This window comes from Pristis pectinata, chromosome 7, assembly GCF_009764475.1.
Source record: "Pristis pectinata isolate sPriPec2 chromosome 7, sPriPec2.1.pri, whole genome shotgun sequence".
In the NCBI taxonomy this organism is placed as follows: Eukaryota; Metazoa; Chordata; class Chondrichthyes; order Rhinopristiformes; family Pristidae; genus Pristis; species Pristis pectinata.
This window is the reverse complement of record NC_067411.1, coordinates 63,948,955-63,966,192: the sequence shown is the minus strand read 5'-3', so window position 1 is coordinate 63,966,192 and position 17,238 is coordinate 63,948,955. Positions and strand designations below refer to the sequence as shown.

The 17,238-nt window shown below is 39.7% G+C and overlaps 1 protein-coding gene across 1 annotated transcript in view; it reads left to right on the top strand.

Moving 5' to 3' along the window:
* Nucleotides 1–16,966, top strand: part of slc1a1 (solute carrier family 1 member 1) — a 48,125-nt gene extending 31,159 nt beyond the window's left edge. Inside the window, 7 exon segments of the mRNA XM_052019151.1 lie at nt 163–347; nt 1,314–1,421; nt 3,947–4,069; nt 7,033–7,227; nt 8,070–8,091; nt 8,093–8,205; nt 16,417–16,966. Coding sequence (XP_051875111.1) covers nt 163–347; nt 1,314–1,421; nt 3,947–4,069; nt 7,033–7,227; nt 8,070–8,091; nt 8,093–8,205; nt 16,417–16,663 — 993 coding nt within the window. The 3' untranslated portion in view covers nt 16,664–16,966.
* The last annotated feature ends 272 nt before the right edge of the window (nt 16,967–17,238 follow it).

Below are 17,238 nucleotides of genomic sequence, written 5' to 3'. Positions count from 1 at the left end.
ATTCCTTTGCCCTTACAGATGCTGCTCATCCTGCTGAATTCCTCCAACAGTTTGTTGTTTGCACCATCAGTATATTGTTTATCTAAATGTGCATCATATTCAGGTAAGAAATAGAAATTAGACTATGATTTTTAATTTAAACCCCATTAAAAATCTTCACAGAGTATAACCAAGGACTACAAAGTGATCGGCATATACTCTGACGGAATCAATGTGCTGGGTCTTATTGTCTTCTGCCTAGTGTTTGGGATTGTCATAGGACAAATGGGAGAAAAAGGCAAAATTCTACTGGACTTCTTTGATGCATTGAATGAAGCCACCATGAAAATAGTGCAGATCATCATGTGGTGAGTAAGATGTTGCGCTAAAATCAGGTTCAGCACTACTTTCACGTTATTCTTTTTTGTACTAAGTAAAAGAGGCATCAGCACCATTGGTAGATTGGCTTTTTCTACCAAGCAATTAAATCCTTCTGGCTATTTTTTGTGAGAGTCATCTCTGCTGATCAAGTGGTGAACTGGGCTCCAGCATCATGGAACAAAAACCCTCATTGCTGCTTCCTGTGGTGGCTATGCCCACTCTTGGAAATGCAAGTAGTTAAAAGACGCTCCACTGTTCGAGAGCCTCCATGGTCCCCTGGATCAAATTCCTGGTTAACTTTCTACATTTGAGCAGCTGAAAATTCCTATCAATTATTGTCTAAGAAAGTTAAGTAAAGAATTAAAATGAAAAGTAAAGCTAATTAACCTCTGAATTAAGATGCAAGGACAGCTTCTTTCCTGCTGTTATAAAACTCTTGAACGGACCTCTTCTCGCTAAAGATGAGTTCTTGATCTCTCAGTCTATCTCGTCATGGCCCTTGCACTTTGTCTGCCTGCAATGCACTTTCCCTGTAACTGTAGCACCATATTCTGCATTCTGCTTTTTTTTCCCTTTTTCACTACCTTAATGTACTTTTGTATGGAATGATCTGTGTGGTTGGCATGTAAAAAAGTTGTTCACTGTATCTCGGTACATGTGACAATAATAAATCAATTACCAACTACCCATACTCCAGCAAATTGGCTACTATGGTGTATATCGTAAGTCCACCTTAAGAGGAATTCATGTAATTTCTAATAATGAACCATTTGGCTTTTACATCTGCTATGTGGCCTTATTCTTCAATGTGAAACTCCCCTGCTTCAGTAGGGTTATTTATTTGAGAGCAAATAAAATGAAAATAATTATTTCTGAAATAATATATTGCCAGATATGTAAATATAACAAAATTTACTTTTCCAATATAACCATTTGTCAATGACTTTTTTCAGGTATATGCCAATTGGCATATTATTCCTGATTGCTGCAAAAGTAATGGAAGTGGATGACTGGGAAATTTTCCGGAGACTTGGGCTATATATGGCTACAGTATTGAGTGGGTATGTATCATGGTTATTTAAAAGGTATTTTGAAATTATTGAATCAAGTTTAAAGAAAGAGTTCAATTTATTGAATTATTCCAGAGAAAAAGTGGACTAAGGCTGGTGATAGAGTTAAATAGTAGACTGGATTGATATCCTGAACCTTAACAGTTCGACAAGCGGAGTAATAAGCTGCTCTGTCAACTTCTATATTAAACCTAAAGCAACTGTATAGGTTGGTTGTTGCTGAGGTTCTTATGTTAAGTAGGCTGAAGCTGTCTTAATGCTAAATGCACTGGTGTAGTATTCCTAGAATAATACAACTTTCAGATACATAACATATTTATCAGTTTGAGTATTCCATTGTACAAAACCATGATATGAGGATTGAGAATAGGTCTTTGTGGTATTTCTCAAGCAACTGGGGGTCCTCTTCAGGGACAGGAATTGAGACATAATGCAAAATAAATAGTGTGTATTTCTGTATGTGTTCTAGCTGTAGGCATAAAGGTATAAAATTGTAAGGAGTTTTATCCTCTAGCTATAGTATTCTTTGCCTTGTTGAGAGAATCCATTGAAATAACTTACAGTCAAAAGGAGTTAAATAATGACTGCAACAACAAACTCAATTTATAAGGTACATCTAATACAGAAAAATGTCCCAAAGTCCTTCTCAGTTGTATGTCTCATCTTAATCCATTTATGCTATTAATGTGAGCTGGGGAATCTGATGAATATTTGCACAATTCTCTTTAATTTCAGGTTCCAGCAACAGCTGTGCTTTGCATCTTCCAACTTCAGCAGTTCTTCCCTCTACTGCCCTCGCTTCATTCTTTGCATTTACACAACTCCAGGAGGATGAGCTATGATTAACATGAATTCGTCATCCTCTCTTAGGTGCCACCAACAGTATTCATGTCACCTGGACATTCTTGATCTCCATCCTATTACAGACATTCCATTTTTTCTCTCCATTCTCTCCTCTCTGCAACTTAAAAAAAACTTTTCTCTCTTTTTCAGTTCTGATGACAAGTCAATTCTGCTCATCTCTCTACAGCTGCTGCCTGAGTTACTGAATATCTCCAGTATCTTCTATTTTTATTCTTGATTTTAAGTAGTTCACCTCTGTGTACCAGGGATTTAGCTACCCTGGCCCTAATCTCTGACATTCCAAATTCAGTCCACAACACCTCTTCACCTCTCACTATTTCCCTAAAATGCTCTTTAGATGTATTTCTTTGACCAAGCCTTGGTCATCTGTTCCATCTCTTTCTGTAGCTAAATATCAAATTTTGTTAACTTCTGCTTTGATAATTCCCCTGTTTAGCACCTTTCATTACAATAGAGCGGCAATGTAAATAAACATTATTGCTGCTTGCTTGATATAAGCTAATTTGAAAAATAGTAATCCAAATACAATATTTAAGTCATTTAGATTTGCAAGGTTTGGGATAGTAACCATAGCAATGGATTTTAAGAAAATTATAGCAATATCATAATGAAAAAAAATTGGAATGGTTGTTCTGATAAATATATATTTCTGTAAAATTCACAATGGACAATGTGCTTGTTTATTGGGAATATTAGATCAGAGGGCTTAGTCATCAATAGAAAGGGCTATAGATTTCAAGGAGCCTAAAAAATGTCTTAAAGAGCTGCTGCATTGATGTCCCTAAGATGCACAAGGCACAAGGTAGGTGGCACAATAGAACAGATCTCAGGGTATCAACAATAGAACGCTTAAGTATTTTTGAGGTAGATAGAAACTTGATTAGCAAATGGGTGAAAAGTTACCACAGGTAGGCACAAATGTTGAGTTGAGGTTGCAGTCAGGACATGATCTTATTAAATGATGGAGCAGACTTGTGAGATTGACTGGCTACTCCTGTTCCTAAAACGTTAGTTCATATGTTTGTTTGTTAGCGGGGCGGGTGTGTGAGAGAAACAAACACTGTGCATGGCAGCAGACCAGGTAAGGTCAGCTCTCCCTCTAACTAACACTAGTTAATATCTGTTTTGACATAGAAACTTTAGGCAATAAAACAGACTTTGCATGTTTTCTGCCATCATTGCCCAGGCCTGCAGTGTCCATGCTGATGTCCAAAACCAATTCTGTAAGTCTGCAACTTGTGCACCAAATATCCAAATACATTTAGAAATCAGGTTGTTGATAAAAGTCAATTATGTAGTGACCAAAAATAGTGTGATAGCCAAGATGATCTCTAAGCCGTATATCTTGAAGAAATCATAATATTTCCTGGGGTTCTCTTTCTCTTTCTTGCTTCAGTCAAACTGTCCTGACAGCTCCAACAGATGGGAAACATTCTAATAGCTTGTGCTGCTCTTATTGTGAAACAAGTGCCGGTAGTCTAGGTCACTCTTGTTTTTTCCCCTCCATCCCTTTGGAAGGATGTATCATTTCGCTACCTATTCAACATGCATAATTCTTCTAAATTCCAATATTTTTTTTGTTGAGTATTTAATCTATTAAAAAGATGGCTATGAAAGGTATATGTCCATAAATATACATTGTTATTTTATAGATTAGCCATCCATGGTATTATCATCCTGCCTATGATCTACTTTATTGTGGTACGGAAAAACCCCTTCACATTCATTGGTGGGATGGCTGAGGCGTTACTGACTTCGGTGATGATTTCATCCAGGTAACTGGGCAGATTTTGATAACTGATTGCAATAATCTAAGCAGTATGAATACTTCATGAATAGCAATTTATAATGCCTGGACAGAAGTAATATATCTATTTTTCAAAAACCTAAATGTAATTTGAGGTCTATCCATTGCAACCAATTCAAAACACTTGACTAGAAATTAATAGTGACTGGACAGAAGTAATATATTTTCCCTCACTAACCTAAATGTAATGTTAGGTCTTCCCATTCAATCTAATTGAAATTCAAAACACAGAGAGCTTGATGACATGTTAGCCTTAAAGCTTCAGTTGCATGTTGACATTGTTTGGGCGTGACAGTTGATTAACTTCTAAATTTGTATAGGATACTCTCAGTTGTAGTATATATTGTGCCAGCCATATAATGGGAAGGGTATTAGCCAATATAATGGGAAGAGCATTTGAGCTTGTGTAGCTAATGGATTGTTGGAAATAAGAAGAATGGGCTGGTCACGATGTCAAATTGGAATTCAAAAGGGTTACCATGCTTGAAGCACTGAGATATCAAATATTCAACAGGACTACAGCACTCCCACGTCCTATTATTTAAAGGGATCATTAAATATTTGTAGTAACATGCTGATTGTTTCCTACTTTCTAGTCAATTGGTCATTGATGTTCTTAGGCTTCTTTAGAGATGCTACGGTCTGTATGAGTGCTGTGCAACAAACTAAAGGGTTTTGTGTTAACTTGAAACCTGTAAAATTCGTTGTTCCCTCTAATGGGTGCTTTCGTGGCTTTGTCTGTCATATACTGTATGTTGGACAAAATGAGTGCACAGAGCACAACAGCCCACTGGAAGAGGGCCACGTTCACTCAGTGAGAAATTCTCCTCACTGATTTATTGAGAACATCTTGGCGCCAGGTGCTCTGCCAGACTCAATAACAAACTAATTTGTGGTAGTTAAGATCATGATGTCCATTTGCATCTGTACATCAGGTTCCACTTGCACTAGAGCTGAAAATACCTCCAGTATATTATCATTTGCCACACATTGTTCCACAAGACAGATCACAATCTCTCTAAAACAACTGCACCCATTACAACCTGCATGTTGAGATCAGCATTAAGCAGCAGATTTGCTGGAGGAAAGCCACTTCTGAAAATTTAGTGATTCTTGTGGTGTGTAAAAAATGTAATGCCATTTCATCTCAGCTTATGGTAATATAACAACTGTGAGCATCAAATATTGTTTTGTTAGATGTCAAAATGCTTTGCTAAGATAGAGGACAATTGCACTGTAGACTTGTGAATAGCACAGAAATATCTCATACCATGACTCCCTAAGAACCCTCAGCATAAAATTAAAAAGAACAGGCTGCTGTTAACAACATAGCACAATGTGATGTAGATTTCCCTTTTTCTAACACTGGATATCCTCAGACATCAGTTCGAAGAATTGCCCAAAATCCAACAACATTAATAACAAAATGGAGAATCAACAAATCATGTTGAAGAATTCTCATGGACAGCAAAACAGGAAGTAAAAAGCAAAATATTTAACTAATATTACAAAGAACATCCAAGCCCCCAAATATCAGTTAGAATACATACAATAAGACGTGCAGAAACTGAACTGCCATAAGCATTTAAAAATAAAAGAAGTATTAAAATCAATAACAATATTTATAAAATGGATTTACTATCCACGTGGATGAAATTATGCTTTTGGGCCCAGAGAGCTTCCAAAACAGTCATTATAGCTGAGTCAGTGTCAAGAACACATTACAAATCATTGTAACAATGCCTAACATTTTCAGGGTATTTTGCAGTTGGACACTGTATAATAGTTAGGTCTGCAATTGTGCTATTGGAGTTGCCTACTATTTCCATGTTGGAAAGGATAGACTCCAAGCTCTGTACAAAGACCTGTGCACGTCTGTACTCCTTGATACTGTAAATACATATTCACAGGTCTGCCAATTCTCCCTTTACACACATTAGCCTTGTCTTTTGGATGATTCTCTTCTGAGTTCTCACCAATGTAACTCTAGTGCAACTTTAGACATTGGGAAGGCTGCAAGCTACATTTGCCTAGTGAACCTCCATGTCAAGATCCCAGGCTGAACTAACCTCTGCAGTACACAATAACTTTGTACCTGATCTGGTGACTCAGAGCCATTGACAATGAATGAATATCAATGTACTTCTAAGTCAGAATAGTGTGCAACTTGGACCGAGCCTGGAATTGGTGTTTTCCATAAGCATCCTCCCCCCTTATGCTACTATGTACATTTTAGAGATTTGTAGAAAAAGCCTTGGCAAATTGCTGTAAAGGATTTCACAGATGATTTTCTCTACAACCACTGTAAACCCATCAGGGTTACCAAACATATGCCCCCCTCCCCCATCCACTTCCCATCCTACTTCAATAATAGTTCTATGATATGTACCTTGTGAAGTTACAATGAATGTGCACATATTTTACCCACAACTTTAATGGATACATGCATGTGCTGCTCTGTAAACCAGCAATCTTAAGTACCTGTAAAATGTCCCTGCTACTGATGAGGGAGGAACTAACTTCTTAAGGTAGTGAAGAAAAATGCCTATTATTTGGGTTACTTTTTCCTGGATAATGTCAATCTTCTTGAAGTTCATTGGATCAGCAGTCGTCCAGACAAGTGAAGAGTTGATTTATATCTTGTTGCCAGCGGAAAGGCTTTGGAGTATCAACTGAATGATAAGATGAGGTTACTAGACAGTCTGTTTCTGGAGCTAATCAGTACCTGATGCTTAGTTGGTAGGTGTCACTTTCCGCTTGTCCTTCCAAGGTTGTAAGAAAGATGGGTAGGAAGAAGTGTTGATAGATACTGGATTTATTTGATCCATTTAATTTATGAAGTATATAATTATCACAGATCCAGAGTCACGTAAAGAGGTGAAAATGCTTATTTTATTTTGCTGTTTCAATAATATTTATTCTTATACCTAGCTCGGCAACTTTGCCAGTGACTTTCCGATGTGCTGAGGAAAAGAATAAAGTGGACAAAAGGATCACCAGATTTGTGTTGCCAGTGGGAGCCACCATAAACATGGATGGGACAGCTCTATATGAAGCAGTTGCCGCTATATTTATTGCTCAGCTGAATGACTACCCATTGGATGCAGGACAGATCGTTACCATCAGGTGTGATCTTTATTTCATGCTTCAATCAAAGTGGAAAGGATTTTTTCTTGCAATTTTTTAAGGTGACATTGGGAGATGGCTCAAAGTCACCAGATCAGATACAGGGTTATTGTGTATCACAGAAATTAGCTCAGTCTTGGGATCTGCACATAGTGGTTCACTAGGCAAAAGTAGCTTGCTGCTTTCCTCAAAGCCCATGTGTGATATGCTGTTTATTTTTAAATAGAGTACATTAATGAATCCAAGACATATCAATTTATTTATTGGGGCTACTCAATGAAAGAAACCTTTCACTAATCCAAGCAATTTAAAGTACTCTGGAATTATAGCAACAAAGACATTTTTGTTCCTCCTCTGGTTTTCCCTCTGATTTTTGTCCCCTCCCATCATCCTTATGAAGTGGCCATTCATTTTTGAGTGCAAACCCACATTGAATAAAAGTTGTGGCCGTTCTTTGCATGGGACTGAATGGGAGTGTCGATGAACCCACCAGACCAAGAGATTACCAAACGTAAAACAAAACTACACTCTCTTAATCTGATACTCACACTTCTGTAGTGGGAAATTCTGGATAGAACTGGAAAGCCAGAATATTGGACAACTTGTTTGTCCTAATTAATCAATTGTGATGCTACAATATTTCTCCTACCTGATTGAAACTGGGAATCTTCTGGTCTAGTTGGCTCAACACTTCATCAGTCCTATATAATTACCCACTTTGAAGATGTGTGTAAATCCTGTACAGGGATTTTAGAAGTTTTTTTTTGTTGATTAAATACCGTAAGCATGTTTACAATGTGTTTTCAACTGTACTTTCAATATATGTGCCTGCTCATTTCTAGCATTACAGCAACAGCAGCTAGCAATAGGAGCAGCTGGAGTTCCTCAGGCTGGAATGGTTACCATGGTGATTGTTCTCACTGCTGTCGGATTACCTGCTAATGATGTCACGCTGATCATTGCCGTGGATTGGCTTCTGTAAGTGTCCGTGTGCAAAAAACAAAATTCTTCTCACAGGAAAACTGTTACAGTTTTATTTATAATTCTGGAAGGAGAGCTGGGAATTGTGCTGGACAAGCTGGATGCATGTTGTTTTTTAGCATCATTGTTACTGTCAGAATAATGAAATTGTTACAGCCCAGAAGCAGGCCATTCAGGCCTATCATGTTCATACCCACTCCTTGTAGGCAATCTCCCCTGCTCCTAACTCCTTCCCTGCAAAATCATTCTCTCAAGTGTCTAATCAATTCCCTTTTGAAGGCATTGATTGATTCTGCTTCCACCATGCCTAGGGACATTGAATTCCAGATTATAAAGGTTTTTGCCCAAATTCTATGCCCCATGCACCCTTGGTGACCAGCACACTTTGCAGAGTGCTGGGGAATCCATCACCTTTGATGTCACAGAAAGGCAGCAGCAAGTTAAGACCATCCAGTTTTACGAGGTTCCTCCAGGGTCCAGGATCATTAAACAATGCCGATATTGCTCTGTAAATCCCACACCACAGTCCCTCAGTCACAATCAAGTACTTCCTGTTCCTCAGTGAATATCTTGCAAGTACCAGATTGTCAATGTGAAATAAGCTGGAAGCTGTCAGAATGTATCATTCCTTCAAAACTTGCCTGTACCTGATTGCTCCAGGAACATTTATAAAAATTATAACTACTCCCTTGGTTAATGATTAACAGTTAATTAACTACTCAATAACTACCCCCTTGGTAAATGATTAGCTGTTGTTCAAACAGCACCGGAAGAGTGTTGTGGCAAGGTCAGTGTCCCAACTTAACTGGTTATTGAGTGCCATCAAGTTTTTAAAAGAATGCTATTGTTCTGAGCCAGGACGGACAATGGGGTACATATTTGGAGATTGCTGTGTCCTTCACAGTTGCACTATTTACAAAAGTCTGGACTTTGTCATCGGTGAAGAAGAGGTCTCTAGCTTAATTGGACCTGGAATTAGTGGAAAAAAATGTCAGTGGCCTACATTCAGAATCTGCCAAGTCTGATCCAGGGGATATTAGAGCACATCTCATTAATGAAGTCATTTTTTTTCTGTATGATATAGTCTAGCTTTGACACCAGAACCTTATTTTCTTCTCCCCACTTCCTAATAGAGGAAAATTTCCTTAGGAATCATCCATTTAACAATATGCCAACACAATATCCTTCTACATTGAACATTGAATTCTCCCATTTTAAGTAATCTCTACCCGCCTTCCCCACAACACCCCCCCACCATCCTTCTTCTCTTCTTCCCTTTCCTAGCCTCTCTCTCTTTTCTCTACCCCCCTTTTTTCCTTTCTCTCCTTACCTTTTGAACCATCCCCAGTGATCTGCTCTCCCCAGCACCCCTGCACCTGCCTATCACTATCTCTTACCTGCATCTACCTGTCACCACCTTGTGCCCACCCTGCCTCCCCTCTTTTGTCCACCTATCACTTCTCTGCTTTTCCCTTCTATATACTGGGCTTCCCCTTTCCGGTCTTCAGTCCTGAAGAAGGGTCCTGACCCAAAACGTTGACTGCCTGCTTTTCTCCACGGATGCTGCCTGGCCTGCTGAGTTCCTCCAGCATCGTTGTGTTTTTCAACCAGATTCCAGCATCTGCAGTCCTTTGTTTCTATAATATCCTTCTACATGATGGTGCCAACAACTACAACTTGACTTACAGGAATACATAGATATCAAAGAACTATTCTTTTTCATATTGTGGCTCCAGTTGCTATGAATAATAAAGCTCAAAGCCAGTGTTCATTGTACTTTACAAATGAATATAAACCAGCCTCCTCTTTCTTTACACTATGCATTCAATGAATGGTTGCATGTGTCAATCTTTTCTCTAGTCTGGTACTTCTAAGTATATTCTGGGAGTCAATTGAAGGGACGGTGGTGGTGTGGGGGGGGGCATTGGAGGGGATGTTGGCTGCTCATATTTTACGAGTAGTTCCTGGGAAGGAGATGACCATCTTTCCTCCTGACTGCGAATACTGAGCTTGTCCCTAATAACACCAGTTAAGATCTATGTGTCAGTAGACTACTGACATCCACAAAATATTTCACCAGTTTTGCCTCAAATAAGAACTGTGGACTTAAGGATCAACCTGGTCAGTCACAGCAGACCCTTGGAGACTATGTACAACCCCCTCACAAAGCTGTGATGCTCGAAGAACATTCAGCTTTTCAGTCAAGTACTCAAGGGTTTTGGGTTCTACCATTCCAAAGCTAGAAACAGGCATCTTCTCAGTCTCCATTGAGAAAATCGCATATTTTCATTCAATTTGAACTCCCATGGCTGACTCATACCCAGTGGTCACCTTGTGCCACATTCTTGCTATTATCTACAGTATCTTATTGCAACTGGGTGGAGGCATTTGAACTAGATACCCTTGAGGCTTTGGTGATGTTGAAGGGTTTGAAAGAGCAAAACAGGAAGAAGCTCTTGCGTAGCTACTCCCCATCATCCTGTCTCTCCTCCTCATCATTATCACAGTCAATGATAAAGAAACAAGAATATCTGATTGTTCCTTGGCATAAGCGTTATCTTTTGTCTTATCCTTCTCCTGTTTCACGAGTTACTTTGGTTGATATGAAAGTAAGACTTGATAAACATTACTTCTTGGAAAAAAGGAAACAAAAGCACAAGGAAGCATATCGCAGTGTAATTCTTCACTAATATAGATGTTCTATCATTCAAGGCGCTGGAAAAGTACCACCAATGCTGTCTCTGCTAAATCCGACATACTCAATGGAAGGACAAGTAAACAGTCATTGTGCGCCCCCAGGCTAATGCCCCTATATCAAGGTCCTAGTTACTCCCACTTGCCTCATTGGGCAGGCCAACACCAGATTCCTAAAACAGACATTATATTCTGAGTCTGGCATGAAAGGAAATTACAAGCAGAGAAAAAGATTAAAGAAAGTGCTTATAGCTTCCTTGAAGAAATGCATCACTCCCAACAACACCTGCGAACCTCTAGTCCATGACCGCTCAAAGGGGAGAATGGAATGGAGAGCCTTAAGGCCATGTATCAGGACCAGACAGAAGGCATATGTACACTGCATGCACCAGCTCACAAACTACCCACCCGTAGCCTCATCAGCATCTTTCTGCTCCTTCTATGGAACAGTCCTGCATTTCCAATCTTGGTCTCATTAGCCACCTCAGAACCCTCTGGAGTGGAAGCCAGTCATCCTTGATCCTGAGGGACTGCCTAACAAAAAAAAAAGACGACAGCCAACCCAATCACTCCCCATATCAAAAATATTAAGCCTCCCCTGGAGCCAGTGGTCTTCCCCTTAAGCACTCTGAGTTACTCCTGGACAGCTTGCGCTCTGCAGTCATTTCACATTTATGCATACTTCTCTTGCAATCAGAACACGATGAAGGTTTGGTCCTGTGGAATGTGTGCAAGCAACAGGGAGGATAATGGTTGAAGTAAGGAATATGATGATATCTGCTTGTTAAAGTGGAGGAAAAAGCCCCTTGATACTGTTAGGGAAAACCACCTTTTCATAAGATTCCAAGAGATTATGTTTTAATCAGAGCATAGAGTGAAAATATTAATATCAGTTGCTGGTATAGTGTAAAAAAAAACAAATGGTACTTATGGTACAAGGAATAAAAGGGAATAAGATCAGTCCTTGTCTGGTCTGAGCAGGTCATTGTAATTTTTTTTGCAGCATTGGTTTGAGTTTCTGGCTGCAAAAGAATAAGATTTAGTGATGATTCCACCTCCCCCCCCCCCACCCCCCCTCCCCAGCCCCCTCCAGCATTGACATGAGGATTATATTTGACAGGCTTTCTCCTTTCAGCATCCAGCACTACATTTCCTCAGCTGACCTTCACTGAGGGAGGTGGGCAGTGACTCAAGATTGTGGCATTTCCTTCTCTGCCCTGGGACTGTGCTCTGATCTCCACTTTGGCTCTTTGTGTCAGCTGATCCTTTGTTAAACATTGTTGATGCATGACAAAACAATAATAGCACAGCCAGTTAATCTCACAGTCACCCGAATCAGATGGGTGCTATTCTTCAGTAAACTCTTCCTCTGCTGATTTGCTGTCACCTTCTTCATCCAGAAATGCCTTTCCCAAGGTCACACAGTGACATATGCATTAATCACTACTCCAAATGTATGTGCATGGTTTGTACACACCTGGAAAGCCCAGCAACACTCTTTTACCACATGGCTCTAGTGACCATAATTCTATTAGTTTTAAGAGAGTGATGGAAAAGGAAAGAACAGGTCCACAGGTTGGGGTCCCAAAACTGGAGCAGGGCTAATTGTGGTGGAATTAGATAGGATCCAGCAGAAGTTGATTGGGTGAGTCTGTTTGAAGGGAAAGGAATGAATAGCAAGTGAGAGGCTTTTTTGTGGTGTGCCACAGAGTGAGATATCAAGAGTCCAGGGGCAGCATGTTCCTGTTAGGGTGAAGGGTAAACCTGGCAAGTTTAGGGAACCTTGGTTGACAAGAAACATCGAGGCTCTGGTCAAGAAAAAGAAGGAAGCATACATTGAGTTTAAGAGATTGGGGACGAGTGAATCCCTTGAAGACTATGAAAAGATTAAGAATTATCTTAAGTGGGAAATCTGGAGGGCAAAGAGAGGGTATGAGGTCGATCTGGCAGATAAGTTTAAGGAAAATCTCAAGAGGTTCTATAAATATATTAACAGTATAAGGGTGGCTAGAGGAGAGAGTAGGTCCCCTTAGAGATCAGCAGGGCTGCCTGTGTCTTGAGCTGCAAGAGGTGGGTGGGATTTTTTAATGAGTATTTCTCCTCGGTGTTTACTGAGGAGAAAATTGTGGTTGCTCAAGAGATAAGGGAAACAAGTGGAGATGTTTTTGGAGGACATTTGTATTACCAGGGAGGAGGTATTTGCAGCCTTACAGCACATTAAGGTGGATAAATCCTCAGGGCCTGACTAAGTGCATCCTTGGACTTTGTGGTAGGCTAGGGAAGAAATTGCCGAGGCCATTGCAGAGACATTTGCTTCATCGTTTGCCACTGGTGAAGTTCCTGAAGACTGGAAGGTGGCTAATGTTGTTCCGTTGTTTAAGAAGAGTAACAAGGACAAGCCAGAGAACTACAGGCTGGTCAGCATAACATCAGTAGTGGGGAAATTACTTGAGAGAATTCTGAGGGACAGGAACTACCAGCATTTAGGTAGGGCTACCTAATGTTCAATAGATGTTCTCTATTTGGACTTTAGCAAGACCTTGGACTGGGTACCACATGGTAGCCTGGTCTGCAAGGTCAGATCCCTTGGAATCCAGGGAGTGCTGATTAGCTGGATTCAAAATCAGCTCGGAGGTAGGAAGCAGGGGGTGGTGGTTGAATGTTGTTTCTTGGTATGGAGGCTGATGACTTGTGGTGTGCCACAAGGTTGGTGTTGGGATCCTTGTTATTTGTTATTTATATAAATGATTTGGATGTGAATGCACAAGGCTTGATCAGTAAGTGTACAGATGGACATGAAATTAGGAGGTGTTGTTGATAGTGAAGAAGGTTATCGTAGATTACAGGGGGATCTTGATCAGCTAGGGAAGTGGGCTGAGGAGTGGCAAATGGATTTCAATACAAATAAGGGTCAAACCAGCATAGAACTTATGGTAGGGCACTAGGGAGTGTAATGGAACAGAGGGACCTAGGAGTACAACTGCATAGTTCGTTGAAAGTGGCATCGCAGGTAGACAAGGGTGGTGAAAAAGGCATTTAGCACCCTGGCCTTCATCAGTCAGGGCATTGAGTATAGGAATTGGGACATTATGTTGCAATTGGTGAGGCCACACTGGGAGTACTGTGTACAGTTTCGTCACCCTGTTATAGGAAAGATGTGGTTAAACTGGAAAGAGTGCAGAAAAGATTTACAAATATGTTGCCAGGACTAGAGGGCCTGAGTTACAGGGAGAGGTTGGCCAGGCTAGGTTTTTATTCCTTGGAATGGAGGAGAATGAGGGGTGACCTTATAGAAATGTTTAAAATTATGAGAGGCATAGAGAAAGTTGATGAGAACAGCCTTTTTCCAGGGGAGGGGAGTCTAAAACTAGGGGGAATAGATTTAAGGTGAGAGGGGAAAGATTTAAAAAGGACCTGAGGGGCAATTTTTTCACACAGAGGGTGATGAGTGTATGGAACGAGCTGCTAGAGGAAGTAGTTGAGGCAGATATAATGGTATCATTTAAGAAGCACTTGGATAGGTACATGCAGGGGCGGGGCTTAGAGGGATATGGGCTGAACACAGGAAATTGGGACCAGATGGGTGGGCACCATGGTCAGCATGGACACATTGGGCCAAATGGCCTGTATACCTGCTGTATTGCTCTATGACTCTATGACATGCATAAAAGAAAGGTCCTCCTTACCAGGTAAAAATTCCAATCACTATGTGTCAAAACAATGCAAAATTTTAAGTTTTTACCTATATGCATGTGACATATATCATGCATTGGCATTGTGGTTAACAGAACTTCCAAGGAAGTTATTTTCAGGAAACATGGCAATTTTGACTTGCACCAACTATCAGATGCAAAACTAAGTTGGTGATCTTGAAGTGTTTAATTATTTAATGACTGGGATCAGCATGTAAAATTGCAAGCCCTTCAAGTTATGGAAATTGAATGAAAGTCAGGCTCTGGCTTCTTCACTGCAATTAGCTGGGGATTTAGTTATAGTAATGGGAGAGCCTCATGAAAGGAGAGGTGCAGTCACACAGCAGTTGGTGCTGCTGCCTCACAGCTCCAGTGACTTAGGTTTGACCCTGACCTTGGTTGCTGTGTGCACGGAGTATGCACATTCTCTATGTGACTGTGTGGATTTCTGCTGGGTGCTCTGGTTTCCTTCCACATCCCCAAGATGAATTGGTAGTTTAATTGACTACTGTAACTTACCTCCTTAGTATAGCTAAATAGTAAAATAATCAAAGGGGAGTTGATAAGCATGTGAAAGATAAGTTGCAGGCACAGGGATAGAAAGACAGTGTGATTAGGACTGATGCAATTGTTGGGTATAGATTCATACAGCTTGTATACAATTGTTCTGCTGGGAGTTGACATGGACCTGATGAGCTGAATGGTCTCCAGTGTCGTGATAAGCAATAAGTATTTTGAGCAGAGCTTCTGGTGATTGATAGCTCAGTGGGCTAATTCCATCACCTCTCTCCCAATTCAGTCAATGCAACCAAATTTGGAAGTGTGCCTCTACCATTTAGTGTATTTAGCGCCACAACTAGAGATGAACTAATACAAGTATGTTTCTCACAATCTACCTCTGAAAACACAAACATTTTATTAGTACAAATACAGAACTTAGTTATTTTGAATCAGTAGGCTCAAAATTGCCTTTTGACCAGAATGTTAGTAAAATTTATGCCTTTATTATTTTCATGGAATAAAGAGAAAATTAATGGATCTTGTTATGAAAATTGTATTCATAACAATAATACAGTAATTGTATTCATAATAATAATCAACTGTATGTAAACCAGAAAGACTTCATTGACTTAGAAACATGTCTCTGTCTCCACCCCATTGTGAGTCAATCAAGGGAAAATCTACCCCAAAGAGGCTTCACTTTCCACCTCCTGCCATTTCAGGAGATTGCAGAGATGGTTCTGCTTTGTGTGTAACTTCGGGCCAATCATAGAATCTGTATGCGAGTTCTTGCACAAAACCAAGGATTGCCAGTTCTTTTGCACACAACACCTTGTGTAGAACGAGCAATCCCTGTGTGTTTGTATTTACAACGTCATTCTTCCTCAGAGTACATTGAGGCTTCAATAAAAATTGTCATAAGACCTCAATGTCATGTCCCTTCAACACATCATTTTATGTATTGAAGAATTGCTAGGCTACAAAGTCCACTCACAAATGTAACTAGTGATGCTGAATTGGTGAAGTGTAAGCACATAGGGTATATAGTAGAGAAACGTCAAATGTTTCTCACAGTCAGTGGATGCCAAATAGTACTTTGGAAAGTGAGAGACAGATGAAGAAGTAAATAGAAAAAGTTATATTTTAAACACATTCCCATAGACTATTGCAAAAGTGTTTCAAAAAGCTTGCACCTACAGACTACCTCATGCTTACAGTTTGCTACAGATGAAATAGCCAGAAAATAAGTCTACCTTGCTGTGTACTGACACTTGCCGACACTCTGCTCTTAATCCATAACTGTTTACATTCACGCCCTCAGGGATCGATTTCGAACAATGGTAAATGTACTTGGAGATTCTTTTGGGGCTGGAATTGTGGAGAAGCTGTCTAGAAAGGAATTGCAACAGATGGATCTCTCAAGTGGCATTGACATAGTGAATCCATTTGCTTTGGAAACAGCTGCCTCGGAGAAAGAAGAAATGAAGATAAAAGAAGCGTATGTCAATGGGGCATTTGATATAGATAAATCAGACTCTGTAGCTGTCACAGAAACGTCACAGTTTTGACTGAATAAGAATGACAATTTGTGACTGGCAAAGCTGTGAATCTGAATGAATCTGAATGAATCTGAATCCCACCAACAACAAATACATTAAGATAAGCTTTTGAAAATATAATATATACTGATCATTGAACACCCTGATAATCAATTGCAAATTATTTCTCCATCAGCTTGCAATCAAGATATGTTAATGCTCCAGTCTAAGTGCATGGAGTGGGATACCAAAGGGTAACTGTTGCAAGTCAGTTGTTGTTGGAACCAATAGAGCTAAGAATGGGTAATAACTATTTCATGAAATAAAAATTTTGTTCTATAAAAATAAATATTAGATTTCAAAAATCAATATTGGGGAGTGATTGTAATTCTTGGTTCAGGTAAGAATTCATGACTATGTGCATTAGCTAATGATAATTGTCTCAACCCTCAATTAGCTGCATTAACCGTTCCAGGTAGTTTTTATGTTTTAAATGATGTCTCGAAGAGTACAAGATCAACATTCAATGCTTAAGAAAACAATGATTGCAGTATTACATGTGCAGTGAAATCTGTCTGAAATCAGCCTTGGGTATATAGGCATAT